This window comes from Phocoena sinus, chromosome 3, assembly GCF_008692025.1.
Source record: "Phocoena sinus isolate mPhoSin1 chromosome 3, mPhoSin1.pri, whole genome shotgun sequence".
NCBI classification, from domain to species: domain Eukaryota; kingdom Metazoa; phylum Chordata; class Mammalia; order Artiodactyla; family Phocoenidae; genus Phocoena; species Phocoena sinus.
In genome coordinates this window covers 16,347,603-16,364,130 of record NC_045765.1, presented here as the reverse complement: position 1 = coordinate 16,364,130, position 16,528 = coordinate 16,347,603, and the positions used below count along the sequence as shown (strand labels likewise).

At 43.0% G+C, this 16,528-nt stretch overlaps 1 protein-coding gene across 4 annotated transcripts in view; it reads left to right on the top strand.

Annotated features, from left to right (window-relative positions):
- Positions 1–16,528, top strand: part of SNAP47 (synaptosome associated protein 47) — a 64,622-nt gene that overhangs the window by 34,094 nt on the left and 14,000 nt on the right. For 2 of the 4 annotated variants that reach the window (XM_032626145.1, XM_032626142.1), the window contains exons 3-4: positions 958–1,448; positions 8,924–9,048. In XM_032626145.1, the coding sequence (XP_032482036.1) occupies positions 958–1,448; positions 8,924–9,048 (616 nt within the window). Of the gene's footprint in view, positions 1–957; positions 1,449–8,923; positions 9,049–11,824; positions 15,745–16,528 lie in introns of those variants that run through there. The other 2 variants (XM_032626143.1, XM_032626144.1) reach the window with 2 other exon arrangements.

Below are 16,528 nucleotides of genomic sequence, written 5' to 3'. Positions count from 1 at the left end.
GATATAACTTTGTCTTGTTGTAGACTGACCATCTGCCTTTAAAGGCTGACAATCTGCCTTTTGATTAGAGAATTTAGTCCACTTACATTTAGTATGATTACTAATATGGTTGTGATAATTCCACCATCTTGTTATTTGTTTTCTGTTTATTCCATTTGATCTTTGTTCCTTTGCTTTTCCTTTCCTGCTTCCACCGTTTTCCTCTCTTATTGTCTTTTTAGATATATCTCTGGATATTATAAGTGGTTAATTTAGAGTTGTCCAATATGGTAGCCACTAGCCACATTAAAATTAAGTTTAGGGCTTCCCTGGTGGCTTAGTGGTTGAGAGTCCGCCTGCCGATGCAGGGGACACAGGTTCGTGCCCCGGTCCGGGAAGATCCCACATGCTGCGGAGCGGCTGGGCCCGTAAGCCATGGCTGCTGAGCCTGTGCGTCCGGACCCTGTGCTCCGCAATGGGAGAGGCCACAACAGTGAGAGGCCCGCGTACCGCAAAAAAAAAAAAAAAAAAAAAATTAAGTTTAAAATTCAATTCATCATTGCATTAGCTGCATTTCAGGTGCCCAGTAGCCACATGTCCCCATTACTGGATTAGGCAATACAGATTACTGAAGAAAGTTCTATTAGACAGCTCTCTAGAGCTTATGATCAGGATTTATTTTGGTCAAAATTACACCAGGTCAAGTGTGAAAAGAGCAATATTCTAGTCGCAGGATGTGTGTTTTTGTTGTGTGTCTACTTCTGGTTAGTTTTGTATCTGTAGGCAAATGTCCCACTGCTCTTAGCCTCAGTTTTCTTTTCTAAAATGTGGGGATAATAATGCCTGCTTTTTCTGCTTCATGGAGTGCTTGTGGAAAAGAAAACTATAAAATGGTAACATTCTTTATAAAAGTCAAAACAATTTTCAAAAAAAAAATTAACTCATTGACTACTTTCTGTGTTGTGTTTGCTTTTTTAGGCTGCTGACAGAACTGGAGTCTCCTTCTTGGTGGCCCTTTAGCTTCAAGCTTTGGAAGTTGCCATCAGAAACAAAGCCCAAGTGGGACGCCTCAATGGCTAGTTCCAAAGCTTTGGGAAAAGAAGGGATAGTGATCAAAATTCCTGCTGTTATTTCCCAAAAAACAGAATCTCATGTTAAACCAGGAAGGCTCACCGTCTTTGTTTCTGGGTTGGAAATCCACAACTCAGATTCTTTGCTCATGCACAGATTTGAAAGAGAAGAAGTAGATGACATCAAGGTTCATACACCTTATGAAATTAGCATCCGCCAGCGGTTCATTGGGAAGCCAGATATAGCTTATCGTTTGATATCTGCCAAGATGCCAGAGGTTATCCCCATTTTGGAAGTGCAGTTCAGCAAGAAGATCGAGTTTTTAGAAGATGCCTTGATGCTCAGAAGCACTAGAACCTCTCCCCTAGCAGAGAAGGGCTACTCAGTCTGGCATGCAGGTGAGTGATCATCAAAACAATCTGTGCGCAAGGCCTCTAAAGTCACAGTCAAACTCAACACACCCATGGTGCGTTGCCGTGATGCATCACGTAGAGCAACTGCCAGTTTCAGCTCACTAGTGACTACCTATTTGTTTGTAAATAAAAATAATTTCAGACAGTTTTCCTTAGTACTTGCCCCCTGAATCTCAAATCACTCAGGTTTATCATGTACTTGAGAGCTGTGCCTTTTCAAATAGGTCAGAAATGGTTTTGGTGATGCTTTCAGAACAAAGGAAAGCTCCAAGTTAGATGTTTTCACCTCTTTCCTCTGTTTGATTTGAGAACCAACACTTTAGGGTCTTAACTAACATCATCCCCACCTGCGCTGGTGTGTCTCCAGTCCCTTCCCCTGACCCAGCATCACACTTGGTTTTCTTGGCACTTAATTGAGGTATTCCCAGCCCACCTTCCAGATGGGCATGTGGATATCAGAATTTTTGAAAATTACACAACATAGTTTCTGTGTGTTTTTTTTTTTAGCATCTCAGAAGTATTGTGAAACCCTTGCTTTTCTTGGCATTATGGCTGCAGTATCCTCTTTTAGGTCTCTATGGGGCATAGAGGGTATAGCTGAGTTTGGCCTGAGGTTCTAGTGTGGGTGGCAGGACATGTGGATATGTCCCCAGGTCCCAGCCTCCTCGCTAGCATAGAATAACTTGGTGGTATCTGACTTCTCGGTTTTGCCATTCTGACTGATGTCAAGTGGTATCTTAAAGGTATTTTTATTTTTTTGATTGATTGTGAGGTGGAGCATCTGACGCCTTTTAGTTGCTTTTTGGTCCCACAGATTTTGCTCTGTGGGTTGCTTGTTCTGGTTTTTTTTTTTTTTCCTACTGGGCTTTTTTTTTTTTTCCTCTCTGATTTGCAGGAGTTCATTATTCATTCTAGATATTCATCCCTTGTTGACTTTAGAAGCTACCAATACTTCTCTTAGATTGTCAGCTTCCATTACAGAAATCTTTAATTTTTCTATGGTCAGATTTACCATTTTTCCCCTTAAGTTTATTTTTGAGCCCTGCTTAAGGAATCCCAAAGTCATAAAATATTCTAATACTAGCATTATAGGTGACATTACTTCTATGTTATAGTGATTTTTCTAACAAGTAATAGTCTTTTCTTATTAACTTCAATTGCTAGAGTTTGTTTAAAGTAAGAGATATGGGCTTCCCTGGTGGCACAGTGGTTGAGAGTCCGCCTGCCAATGCAGGGGACACGGGTTCGTGCCCCAGTCCGGGAAGATCCCACATGCCGCGGAGCGCCAGGGCCCGTGCGTCCGGAGCCTGTGCTCTGCAGCAGGAGAGGCCACAGCAGTGAGAGGCCCGCATACCACAAAAAAAAACCAAAAACAAAAACAAAAAATAAAGTAAGAGATATGTTTGTTACTATTCCAGTTCCTTTTCTTTTTTCCTCTTAAGTGATTGATTTCAATTCCAATATGTAATCTGTTTCCCTAACATATGAATATTTTGATGTTATTCTAGATGACTTCAAGTTTCAAAAAGAAACTGCTTGATAATAGATCTGGTCCCATAAATATCAAAATGTTGCAAATCTTAATGTAAAAACTTAATTTAGAAACTTACTTTCTTAATTTAGAAACTTACATTTCCAGATTTTTCTTTGGCCCCTCATTCAAGGCAGGGCTCAGAAGCTGGCCCATAAAAGGGCCAAGAAGGGTACACTGTACCAGCCAACATAAGATCCTGACCAGAAGGGCCCTTCAGGAAAGGCCATTTGCAAGCTCAGCTGGGTAGCCTCTCTGATACCCCAAATCTCTGAGTCCCCCTCACTGCTGTTTTCCTCTGGGAGGAGCCTCAGCAGTGAGAGGAGGGAGGAGGCCCTGGCTGGTGGGACCAGATGCAGAGCACCGTGGGCTGTTGGTTCTGACAGTGCTGTTGGAGAATCCCTCTGTGCCAGGCATGGTGCCAGGTACCTACAGTCCTGAAAACAATCCTTCTTCTTATGGAGCTCTACCATATTCGTGGGTTTTATGTTAGGCATGGTGGTTTCAGAGAGAGAACACGACATAGAATGTTACAAATGAGATGGCAGATGCGAGCATGTCACGTGTGTCACAGAAAGTCACACTGTACAAGTGAGAAGGGTGCAAGCTTGCTGTGCCTTGCTGTCATGGAGGGTGGGTCCCAAGGAAGATGGGATGGTAAGCTCTGACTCCAAGCATACAGGTGGCAGATGGGCCTAGAGAGGAGGGAGTGAGTGCCAGGGCCTCTGCAGCCATAATCAGACTGCAGGAAGCTGAGTGAGTGCAAATTCTGCAGGGCCACCCATCAGGAAGGGGAAAATGAACCTCTTGTGCACAAGCTGAGGCTGCTGACCAGAGGCTGAACGTCTTTCTCCTCAAGGAAGCTGCAGATATACTTTTAAGGTTTTTCAGCTGATTGAACCAGGCCCACCAGATTGTCTAGGACAGGCTCCCTTCACTAAAGTCAACTGGCTGAGAACCTTCACCACGTCTACAAATACCTTCCCAGTAACACCTAGATTAGGGTTGGATTGAATAACTGGGGACTATGGCCTCACCCATCACAGTAACTGATTGTATATGTATGGAATGAGCTGAGCCACATCCACGGTGACAGATGGGTTTTCATCTCAGTGCTAACTTTAGCCTGTGGGTAGGATCCCTACAGTGTGTCTGAGTCTGGACCGAGCATGAAGTGCCATCCTCCCCTGGTGAAGCCTCCCTGCGTAGGCGAGGCAGGTGTACCTTACAGCTGTGGATTTGGAGAGGTACAGATGACAAGGAGTTATGTTTGGAAGAAGCCGGCATGCTGAGTTCAATAAGCAAGACGGTATCTCATTTGCTTGGAACTTCACAGGAATCCTGCATAAGCCCAGCAATGAGAACTTACTTCTCATTTTTACCTCTCGTTGTTGCATCTGTCAGCACCTCTGTTTTTACTGTTCTGCACTGGAAACTACAGAAACAGTGGAGGTAGAAACCATGACTTTGACCTCTCAGAAACATATTTCTCTCCTTGATGAGCTATTTTGGTAAATTGTGTGTGGCCAGAAGGTGGCGGTCTAGTAACAGGGGACCAGTGTCCTAGAAGAACTTTCCAGAGACCTCTGTAGTAATGTATAGAGTAGACAGGTTGAGGGCCTGGGGTGGCCAGGCCAGGACTGGGGGAGGAAGAGAGTCTCCTGGGCTTCAAGGGCTGGAAATGATACAAGTGGGCAGATCTCACCTTAAGGAAGAGCAGTTGCAAATTGCTGTTTTTCTGCATAGTATCTTTAAAATAATCTTTTAAATTTTAGAATAGTGTCAGACTTGAGAAAAAGTTGTGAGGATAGTACAGAGAGTTCCCATGTCTCCCACACCCAGTTTTCCCTATTCTTGTCATCTTACATTAGTATCGTTCATTGTCACTACTAATGAGCCTGTACTGATGCATCTTTATTCACTAAAGTCCATATTTTATTCAGATTTCCTTATGTTTTACTGTTCCAGAATCCCATCCAGGACCCCACATGATATTTCAGCATTTCATCTCCTTGGACTCTTCTTGACTGTTACAGTTTCTCAGACTCTCTTTGCTTTGATGATCTTGATGGTCTTCAGGAGTAGTGGTCAGGTTTTTGTAGACTCCCCTAGTTGGACTTTGTGTCATGTTGTCTCATGATCCACTGGGGTGATGGGTTTTGGAAGAAAGCCCACAAAGCTCTTATCATGTAAGAGCAAGGTCCGTGCATAGCATTTTTAAAGAGTTTTTTTGGTACTGATTTTTGTTTTCACTGTTTGCGAACTGTCGCCTTCTGAGAGGGGCCTTCTCTGACCACCTAATTTAAGAGGACTAGTTTCCCATTCACTGATCCTATAGAAATCTTGCCTAGCACTTGCCCTCTGGTGCTGGTACCCTCTGGTTTGCTGTTCAACTTCCCACACTGGGATGTGTGCTCCAGAATCAGACACAAGTCTGTCTTTTCTCACCCCATCTCCAGCACCCAGGACAGGCCCAGGTAACCAGAAGGCACGCGCATCTCTGTGTAATGATAAATAAACTTCTGAGGCATTGAAGTCTCTGCATAGGGTCATTAATTTAAGATCATCTTTGAAATAGTAAAGTTCTGACCCTGGGACACAGCACCATGCTGACCACCAACAGACTCCATGTGGTCACTAGGATATGGGTATCAGGTTGACCACCAACGGACCCCTCCATGTGGTCACTAGGACACAAGCACTGCACTGACTTCAGACAAGCCCCATGTTATTAGTTTATTAGGACATGGTGACTCCCTGACTATCAACAGACCCCTGGAGAGCTGCTTGGCCCTCACCCACTTGATCCCTTCCAAGGACCCATGAGTCAGTTGAGACTGCTGTCTCTCTCCATTTCAGTTTTCTCTCTGTTACACTTCCTGTTGTATTGAGGACATGGGCCGTTTTGTGTTTTTTTTCTGAAAGGGCTTCCCACCCCAGTTATATAAGCTGCTGGATCCATCCCTGGGTAGAGTAGGCATTTTCCTGTGTCATCAGTGAGGCATACGGGGCCCAGAGACAGGGAGAAAGATTTCCTCAAGGCTGAACAGGCTTGGAGCGGTTTTTCTGCTCCCAGGTCAGGCCCTGGTGGTCTTTGGTCTGAACTCGCAATGAGGTCAGGAGTCTATGTCTGATGCACAAAGGAGACTGGTGTCCCAGTGCTGCCCCTGCCAGCATAGTCCTTACTCAGGGTTTCCCTCGATGCCTCCTTGTTCTTGGAAAGTGGAATCATCTGTAAGGTAGCATGTAGCTTGAACAATTTGTGATTATTTTGTTTAACTGAGATAACTAATGACTTTTGAGACAAAAACCATCTTATACTGAACTAAATTAATTTTTTCAGAAGATATTTCAAAGCATTGAAGTAACTGAGTCAGCAACCCAAGTCTCAACACAAAGTTCACGGGGGTGGCCGAGTTTTGTATTAGGCAGGATCCTGCTGGTCCCACAGCTCGTTTTGAAAAACATCTCTTATTAGTATGTTCCAGGAAGCAGAATCCTCAGTTTTGGTTTTCTGGTTGTTTAAGTAATCCCATTTGTTAAACATTCAAAAATAGTATGTCTCTAACTGTAATATAGCTGTAGGTGTTGAAATGGAAACCAGAGTGACAGTGCAGGAGCACAGTTCTGGGCACAAGTGTGAATTAGACATGGGCCATGCTCTCAGAGAAGCTAGCTGGGGAGATCCCAGTTTGAAAAGATGCTGAAAAAGATAAATAGCAGTGCAGTACCAAGCAAGTGACTGTCAAAGGTGTGTAAACTGAATGGTACCAGGACAGATGAGGGAAGATTGCTGTTAATGGAAGGGCTGAGTGGAGAGCATGTCTCCAAACTTGGGCTAGGAGACATCTGTCTGCATGACATGTGCAGAGCGGGGGCACGGTGGGCAGGAATAGCATGCTGGGGCCAGGGTGCCGGGGTGGCTGGAATAGGAGTCTGCAGGATCAAGAGCAGACTAGGAAGGAGGAGGGTGTAGGCTGAATGGGGAGTTTGCTTTCACCCATTAGGCCATAGAACCACTGTTAACATAGACAAGTGAAGTGCGCTTTGCCATCATGTTATCACTGATAATGTTTTAACGTCAGGTATGTTAGTTGGCCTTTCCTTTAGGCTAATAATATCTAGTAAAACATGTCCTCTGTTGTCTAGTTTAGCTCTGATGGTGTTCTATTGCTGTTTTAGAAAAGTGCTTTTCATTATGTAACATGTTAGTGACATTTAGATCATGTAAGACCAACCGACAGTGAGTTGTATGCTATGGAAAGTTCTGTGCTAATTAATAAGCCCTTAGGATGTTGAAGTAGTGGCACTTTGGAGATTCCAGGACACAGGTTGTAAAATCAATTTGGTTGGTTGCAACCAGCTTTTATATAAAGAATAGAATAGAAAAGCACATCTGAGTACATGGTGTGTACTAAGGTTTTTGTCTTGTGAAACTTTTTCAGACCTCCAAGGTGCTTGTACGGGTGTAGCAGTTCTGTGTAGGAAGCACTTCGCACAGTGGTGCACAGTTAAAGGGCACGAAGACTCTCACAAAGGGCCTCCTTCCTAGTGGAGATGGGCCTGGGAGGGCTCAGGCCCGCAGTGTGGAACCCTCGGGTCTTGCCTCCATGCAGGTTTTGCTTCGCATCAACTGGTTCCTGAACTCACTCCATCTGGCCAAGACCCTATTCCTCTCTAGGATCCCAAGAGACATGCTTTCTTGTCATCATGTCTTCTTTGCTCAGCTAGGTAATCTCAGGGAGTGTTAATTTGTAAGAAATTTTTTGAGAAATAAGAATAAGGGGATGTTTGTGTACCTGTTGGAGGTGGCTGGTCTCTCCCTGGGGAGGAGGGGCTTGTGCAGTTGGTGTGTCCTGGATTCACCACCTGGGTTCCTGCTGTTCAGGCCCAGCAAGACCTTTACCCCAAAATGGATTTCCTTTCCTAACAATGCATTTATCAGTTGCTCCAGGCTGCTCAGATGAAAGGCAGCTCTGCTGACTGCCACTAGGGTCCTAGGAAGGAAGTGGGGTGTCCTGCTTTGGCCCTCCCATTTTGCTGAAGCAGAGAAATCTGCTCAAAGGAATTGGTGCTGGAATCCACACTGCTGGTTCTCACCCCAGAATGCTTTCCAGCATCCTAATAAATAAACATGGCTATATTGACACATCTGAGGTGGTCTGTATTATGGAGAAAAGCAGGTGACAGACTCTAAGCTATGCTCTTATCTGGGCCTTACAGTGCCAGGGTTGCAGATGGAGGCAGCTCTTTAAATAAAGGATTTTCACTGTTCCTTGCCAAGCTGCTCTTCCGCTTCTTAGCAAGACTACCCAGGCATAGATATGTGAGTGGAAACACCCCTGAGCAATGCCTTGCCACGTGCAGCAGTCTGGCTCACCCCTACCTCAGTACAGCTCCACATTCAACTTTGCTTGACCTGACTAGCTGACCATTTCATGTGCTCTCTAGAACCACAGTGTTTTGTGGGGCAATCAGATGGTAATGCAGTTTCTAGTAGTGTATTTCATGTACATTTCACCGGGGCTCAACAAGTATTATGTTTCATACTCCAATCTATTGTCCTCTCAAAAAGAAAAAAATCACTCCTGGATAAAGCATCTTTCTTCTAAAAGCCAGTTATAGAACTAGATCCTGAGTATTTACAGTGTTGCACACTCTGATCAGCGTGGGGTAAGGAAGCAGCCCTGGACTGGGGTAGAAGGCAAGGATCAGGCGGGTCCCACATTCAGTCAGCTCAGCAGAGGTTCAGAGAGGTGGACTCACCGCTCCCGCAAACACAGAAGCTCTAAACCAGTAAATGCCTGGGAAAACACTTCATCAACCCAAAGAGCTCTGACGGTCTTAAACACTTTTTGTAAAGTTCTGAATGCCCTTGCGTTGTTCACACCTTCTAGAAGATGCCACTCTGTTTGACTTTCCATTTCAGCATCTGGGCTTTTGGACCAAGCCATGCACTGTGAGCCCTCCTCAGGGAACCAGGAAGGGAGGCCACTTCAGCTACAGATGAGCGAACCGTTAATTTCCGAGGGGGACAGCCAGGAACTGAGACAGGTAACATGCATTCGTAGTGTCATGTCCTCCCCTGCAGGCAACTCACTTCTCTTTCTTGTCTAAAAACAACTCTCCACTGATTTATGCTTGTCTGTCACCTGCACGGAAATGCTGGGACATCCACCTGATTTGCTCAGCTCCCTATAGCTTGAGGAAGGGCGGTGCCCATTCTGAGTCCTTGCGTTTTGTGGCATGCAGACACACATAGCATTCCTGTGCACACACAGTGGTCTTGGCAGCTGCCTATGTCTGTTGTATGTGTGTGTATGTCTGTACATGTGGGCTCAGATGCACATGTAGGCTGTGTATGTGCACGATGTGTGTGTCCAGCTGGGCTCTGTACACGTACATGTATGCATGTGTGGCGTGTGTACTGTGTGCACACGTGTGCAGACCTGTATGTGTGTGCCATCTGTGTGTGCACTACCTGGGCATGTACAGTTGAGGGCACTTGCTCTCAAGTGCTCGACACAGGTTCTTGCGGAGGCTTGCCACTTTTTGTCCAGGAAGTTGAAACTTAAACAATATTTGATAGAAATACTTGCAACTTATCTTCCTATGTTAATGCTGGACAACACAGTGGCCTTTTCTTTTTCCTTTTTTAATAATTATGTAGCAAATACCTAGACGTTATATCATTTCATTCATAAATATTTCAGTATGTAGCTTTAAAAGATAAGAACCATTTTAAAAAATCAGCACAATACCATACTCACCTTAAAAAAGTAAAAAGTAAATTCCTTGGTATCATCAGACATCAAGCCAGTGCTCACATTTCCCTAGTTACCTCATTTAGGAAAATGTGTTACATGTTTATTCAGATCAGGATCCTCATGAGGCCCGTGTGTTGCATTTAGTGAAGTGCCTTTAATGCATAGCTCTCTTTCCTCTGTCATCTTTTTCCTGTGAAGTTTATTTGTTGAAAAAACTAAATTGTTCCTCTGTCAAGATTTTGCAGCTTGTATCTTCCTGACTTGGTTTCCCCATCTCCCAGCAGGTGGTGAGCTGCCTGCTCTCTGCCCTGGTACTCTTGTAGGTCGGTTTGTACCTCTAGAGGCTCCATCCGATTCAGGCTCCATTTTGGAGAGACTGTTTCATTGGTGGCAACCCACACTTAACATCAAGGCATACAAGAGACTGTATGTCTTTTAAACCTGATTTTAAATAATTTTATTCTGTGTGTCTACATAGGCATAGACTCCTTTAAGCTCAGCCTTTTCCATTTTGGGAAAAAAGTGTTCATCTTTTGCTATGGGATATTTTAAATATACATGATTTGTCACCTTTTCTTCTGGTCTAACTTTTAATCACTTTAAGTAATGACACAGAGACATGCCACTTTCTAGCTGCAACTAGGAAATTCTGCAGATTACTAATCACTTCTTTTGATAGGCGTAGTGACTCCAGAACACTGCAGATCTTGTCTGCCTTGGGGCTTGAGAAACCCTCATACTATAAAGGCAAACTTAACCTGTTTTCATGAAAGTGGGTAAGATTGCATATAGGCCTCAGGCTGGTAGGATCTGAGACCCTCCTCTCCCATCCTCCAATGAAGGTGTCTGTGGCTGAGATGAGCTCTTCTATGTCCCACAGTTGTGTTGAGGCTGAAGCAAGAACATGGGTTTTGTAGGACATGGGAAATGTAGGAATTTTATCTGTTAATTCTAGTGGTGGCCATGTAGTTTGAGAGGGCCCTTGCAATTTCAAATAACCAATCGCTACTACCATGTATATACAACGTGCCCTTCCCCTAAAAGCTGTGATAGAATGGGAGAGGTCAGGATGAATGCACCAACAGCTGTGAGTAGAATAAAATTCCTCAGTGACCACTGAGGTCACCATTCTTTCCCATGAAAGTGTGTTTCTTATGTGGTTGGTCCTGACTGTCATCAACAAGTCTTAGTGAGCCCTATGCCGTCCATGCTGGGAACAGCAGATGCCATGGTCATGAATCAGGAGGCTGGCTTGGGGGCAGAGGACACGGTGATCCCTGAGCAGTTAGGCTGGGAAGACCCACCCACAGGAGGGGCAGGGCTTTGTGCTAGTTAGCTGCCTCATTCTCCTTCCCTGCAGGGAGAACCTAATTTCATAAGAGATTGTCCTTTTGAGGTAAAACACATGTTTCATATTTAGAGAAGAATTCTGAGCTGTGTAGTTGAAGCTCAAGCATAGGTAGGAATGAGTTAAATTTCTGGGGAAAACGAAAATGCAAGAAAATCTCCCTCCATTCATCTGTGGTTTCTGTTGCAGATGCTATTAAAGTCATTACGTGGAAATGGGTTTTGGTGACTTAAACTGCAGTTGGGGTGCTAGAGAGAGGATTTGCCGTGATTTCCTCAGGGAGCAGCCGTGCTTAGTGCAGTGTGCCAGCTCCCTCTGTGCTGGGCCCCTGGAGCGGGCATGTGGGCTGCGGTTAGGCCCCATCTGCTGCGTAGCTGTGGCTGTCCACCATCCGCTGTGGGAGGGCACGTGGTGGAGGAGGCTGGGAGAGGAATCAGAGTCCCTCGGATGGGTTTGGCAGAGTCCCTCAAATCATTTCCAGTGTCTGATGTGCTAACCTTTCCTGCCTCAGAACTCCTGCTCTTTCGTTACTAAGTCTGTGGCTACCATATATTTGATACAACATTTGGAAGTGATAAAACAAAAAGCAGCATGGCTCTGTCCTGAGGACATTGCAGTTTTACATAAAGTTTCTTCATAACTTCTTAATCCGCACTTCTCTGTCTTGTCCTGCGTTTGGTGTTTTTTCATCCCGCCTCCCTCTTTCACCAAGAAGGAATCAGAATGAAAAGCTGACCCAGGTCTGGTCTCATGGTTTATCAGCCTCTGCAACAGCCCTGGCACTGGGAATAGCAATGAAGGAAGACTTGCACTGGATGTTCTCATCATTTCCAATAAAGAGGGATGCACAGAGTGTGGATTCATGGCAAGTTTTTAGGTCATAGTTTTGAACTTTCTGTTTGATTATATTCGGCATTTAGTCTGCCTACTGTATGTGGTACCTTTATAAACAGTAAATGCAAAACACAAAAATTAAAAACGGAGGTGATTAATTCAGTTCAGTCAGAAAGTTCGTTTACTGGAAAACCTAGCTAGTCAGCTGGCGTGAGGAGAAGAGTTTATTGAAAAGGCAGCCCTGCAGATGCCTGTGCTGGGGAGATGAGTGAGGCCCAGGGCTTTTGTCTCTGTGTTGCTTAGCAGAGCCAAGTTCCACATGTATCTGCACTGGCAATTCACTGGATCTTTCCTGAAATAATTCTAGGCCGGAAAGGATGCTGTGGTTCTCTACTTGCTGTGAAACTATCTTAAGAAATTAATGTCCTTCTTTTCTTTTTTTTTTTTTTAACAGATACATATATTCATTTTCACATTCTTTTCCATTATGATTTATTATAAAGTAATCTTATTTTCTTTTTTTAGAAATTGTAGAATACATTTCATCTTCAGTAACTCCACCATTCTGGTCTTTTCCCCTGTACTTTGTTCCCAGTTATTTAAATTTGTCCCAATTCATCTGTCTCCTCTCCTACTAGTCAGGGAAAAAAAAAAAATATCTGTCATTTCTTGCATACTGAATCTATGTAAAAGAATTGTGTTATAAAGCAGAAACTAACACACCATTGTAAAGCAATTATACCCCAATAAAGATGTTAAAAAAAATAAATAAATAAAAAATAAAAGGGTTTCATCTTCAAAAAAAAAAAAAAAGAATTGTGTTTAGCAAGTGTTCTTCAGCCTAAACTAAATGTCTGAATCAGTGAATTATTTAGCTGTGGCTTCAGTGAGTTATTTGGAGAAGACAACAGATCTGAGTTTCCTTGGATAATTGTCAGGACAAAGTCATGAGATAATGAGCAAGGGGTGATAATCCATGATGCTTCTCATCAGTTGTGGCAATGGACTAGACCACACTTCAGGAATGCAGATTCCAGAACTGATACTTCTTAGGAAGGAGGGGATGGCTAAACTGGTGGGCCCTCAAAAGTAGAAAGGCAAGGGCAATGCACTCCAGCTATAGGACCACCAAACAGTGCTGGGACGGTGTGCAGACACCTTTGTTGGAGTGAGCTCTGTGGAGGGGTCTGGGGACAGAGAGCTGGACATGTCCACTCACTTATTAGTACCTTCATTTAGTCTGGGTTTTGTCCTGTAAGCAGTTTGGAATCATTGAAGATTTTTAAGCAAGGAGTCATGAGATAATTTCAGATTTTTACCCATTCTCCTCAGGTTCTCCTATTGTCCTCTGCTGCCTTCTGAATCTTTCAGACTGTATCATTTCATTAGTTAATTATGGGGCACAGTTAGATGGTTAGTGTTTTTATTTGTGGCTTTGATACCAGCCTGGATATTAGCAATGAGCTAGGCCGTTTACTTAAATATGTGTTACTCTAATTGTGAATTATTAATAAATGTTTCTGACATCATATCCTATGTCACTTCTAAACGTTAAACCATAAGAAGAGCCTTGGTAACCCGGAAAACATACCTAGTAACTTTTGATGTCCACACACAGTGGACATTTCAATAAGAGGTCATATGTCTTAGGATGAGCCCTGGCCTAGGAACCTGGCATCCTGGCGCTGGTCCCAGCCCCTCCCTGTCAGCTCTGTAGTCCTGGGAAGGCTGGTGTGCTTCCCTGTCCTCAGTCTCCAGCTCTGAAAAGGGCACTGACTTGTAGCGTATTCCAGTATCTACCGTCTAATGTAGAATCCACCGCAATGAAATGAAAGCTGAGTTACAGAAAAATGTCATGCCTTACTTTTAAATATTCGTTCATGGTTTTCCTGTCTGCTCTGTTGGTTAACTAGGTCACTGGTAACGATGAGCATTACTTTGACAGACAAGAGACAGACACGCGGTGCCCCCACCGCTAGCCCAGCCCTGCCTGCTGTGGTTTCATGTGCCTCCCACTGCTGCCTTCTGTAATTGCCTGGGACAACCAGCTCTTCTCCACAGCAGCCTTCAGAACTCCCATTATGTTGGATGTGGTCACCACTCTAGCAGAGGCCCATGTTGTCTGTGGCAGTGGTTGTTCGGAGTGGGAGGACCTGTCAAAGCGTGTGGCTGTGTGTCCTCTGCAGTTGACAGAGAAGGCTATGTGGGCACACCGGACCTCCCTCACATAGAGGCCATGGTGTAAACCTGAGCTGCATGGAGGTGGCATCTGCCCTTCAGGTCCAAATACCCATGCAGATGAATCTTGGGGGTGTATTCTGTCCCTTCCACTGCCCCTGGGAACTGTGGACAGGGAGGAAGCTGCCAAATAAGGAACTCTAAGATATTGTGCCAAGGGCAGGATTCCAGAATGTACCAGCATCTCAGCGAACAAATTCTAGAGCAGCTGCTTGGCTGTGCAGAAGGTAGAATGCCAAGGAGCAAGAAACAGATGCTCAGGCATTTAGACTGGGAGGATGCCTTGTTCCCCCTTTGGAACATTTTCCTGTGCTCTTGGTCAGCTTTCAAATGAACCTCAAGTCTTAAAATCAAGTGTTTGATTATATTGTTATTGAGTGCTTGGCTATGGAAGGTTTCATATATTATAACCATGTTTTTTATTGTGGTAAAATATATAGAATAAAATCTTGCCATTTTAACTATTTTAAGTGTATTATTTAATATCATTAATTACATTCAAAATATTGTGCAACCATCACCACTATCTATTTTATTTCCAAAGCTCGTTTATCACCCCAACAGAAACTCTGTTACCATGAAGCAGTAGCTCCACATTTTGCCTCCCCCCAGTCCCTGGTAACCTCTAATCTTCTCTCTGTCTCTATGAATTTGCCTATTCTGGGAACCTCCTATAAGTGTAATCCTTTTGCATCTGGCTTTTTTCACTTCGCATAATGTTTTCAAGGCTGATCCATCTTGTAGCATGAATTGGTACTTCTTTCCTTTTTATAGGTGAATAATATTCTGTTGTATGGTTAAAACATACTTGGTTTATCCATTCATCATCGATGGACACTTGGATTATTTCCACCTTTCAGTTCTTTTGGACATATACCTAAGAGTAGAATTGCTTGGTTATAGGATAATTCTATGTTTAACTTTTTGATGAGCTGCCAAATTATCTCCTTAGCAGCTACACCATTTTACCAGCAATCCTCACCAGCAATGTATGAGGATTCCAGTTTTTCCACATCCCTGCCAACACTTATTTTCTTTTTTTAAAATTTTAAAATTATTCTAACTATCAAATAGAATAGATAAGGAGGTAAGTGTTGGAGGTAAGGGTCCAACTTCATTCTTTTGCATGTGGCTGTCTAGTTGCCCCAGCACCACTTGTTGAACAGACTATCCTTTCTCCATTGAGTAGACTTGACACCCTTGTCAAAAATCTGTTGATCTGAGGACTCTTTATTCCATTAGTCTATTCTTATGCCAGTACCAAGCTGTTTTTATTACTATAACTTTGGGTAAGGTTTAAAATTGGGAAGTGTGAGTTTAATTTCATTCTTCTTTTTCAACTTGTTTTTACTATTTAGGGCCCCTTGCAATTCTATATGAATTTGAGGATTAGCTTTTCCATTTCCGAGTAGGGGGGCTGTTGGAAATTTGATAGGGATTACATTGAATCTGTATATCACTTTGAGGAGTATTGCCCTCTTGCCAATATTGTCTTCCAGTCTAGGAACACAAGATGTCTTTTATTTATTTAGGTAGTTCCAGCATGATTTTATAATTTTTAGTCTTTCACCTGCGTGGTTCTTTTTTCCTAGGTATTTTATTCTTTTGGATGCTATTATAAATGGGATTATTTTCTTAATTTCTTTTTCTGATTCTTCATTGCTGCTGTATAGAAACACAACTGATTTTTGTGTGTTGCTCTTGTATACCGTAACTTTGCTAAATTTGTTAATTAGTTCTTCTAGTTTTCTTGTGGATTCTTTGGGATATTCTATATATATAGGGTCATGTCATATGAAAATAGAGATAGTTTTACTTCTTCTTTTCCAGTTTGGATACCTTTTATTTCTTATTCTTGCCTACTTGCTCTGTCTAGGACTTCCAGTGCACAGTGGTGAAAGTAGGCATTCTTGTCTTTTTCTGATCTTAGGGCTTTCAGTCTTTCCCCATTGAGTATCCTATTAGCTGAATTTTTCACAAGTCCCCCATTTTTTTAAAAAGTGTTTTAAGTTTTTACTTTATTACAGGCTTTTCTATTTCTAATCATTACAAATGTTTTCAACATTTCATTTATCTGCTCCATTGTATTCCATTTATATTTCATTATGATTCCCATCTGTCTATCATATATTCAAGTTATGTCTACTATTTTCTTTTTTTTAATTTTTATTTTATACTGGAGCATAGTTGATTAATAATATTGTGTTAGTCTCAGGTGTACAGCAAAGTGATTCAGTTATACATATACATGTATCTATTCTTTTATAAATTCTTTTCCCATTTAGGTTATTAGAGAATTTTGAGCAGAGTTCCCAGTGCTATATAGTAGGGGTTTGTTGGTTATCTA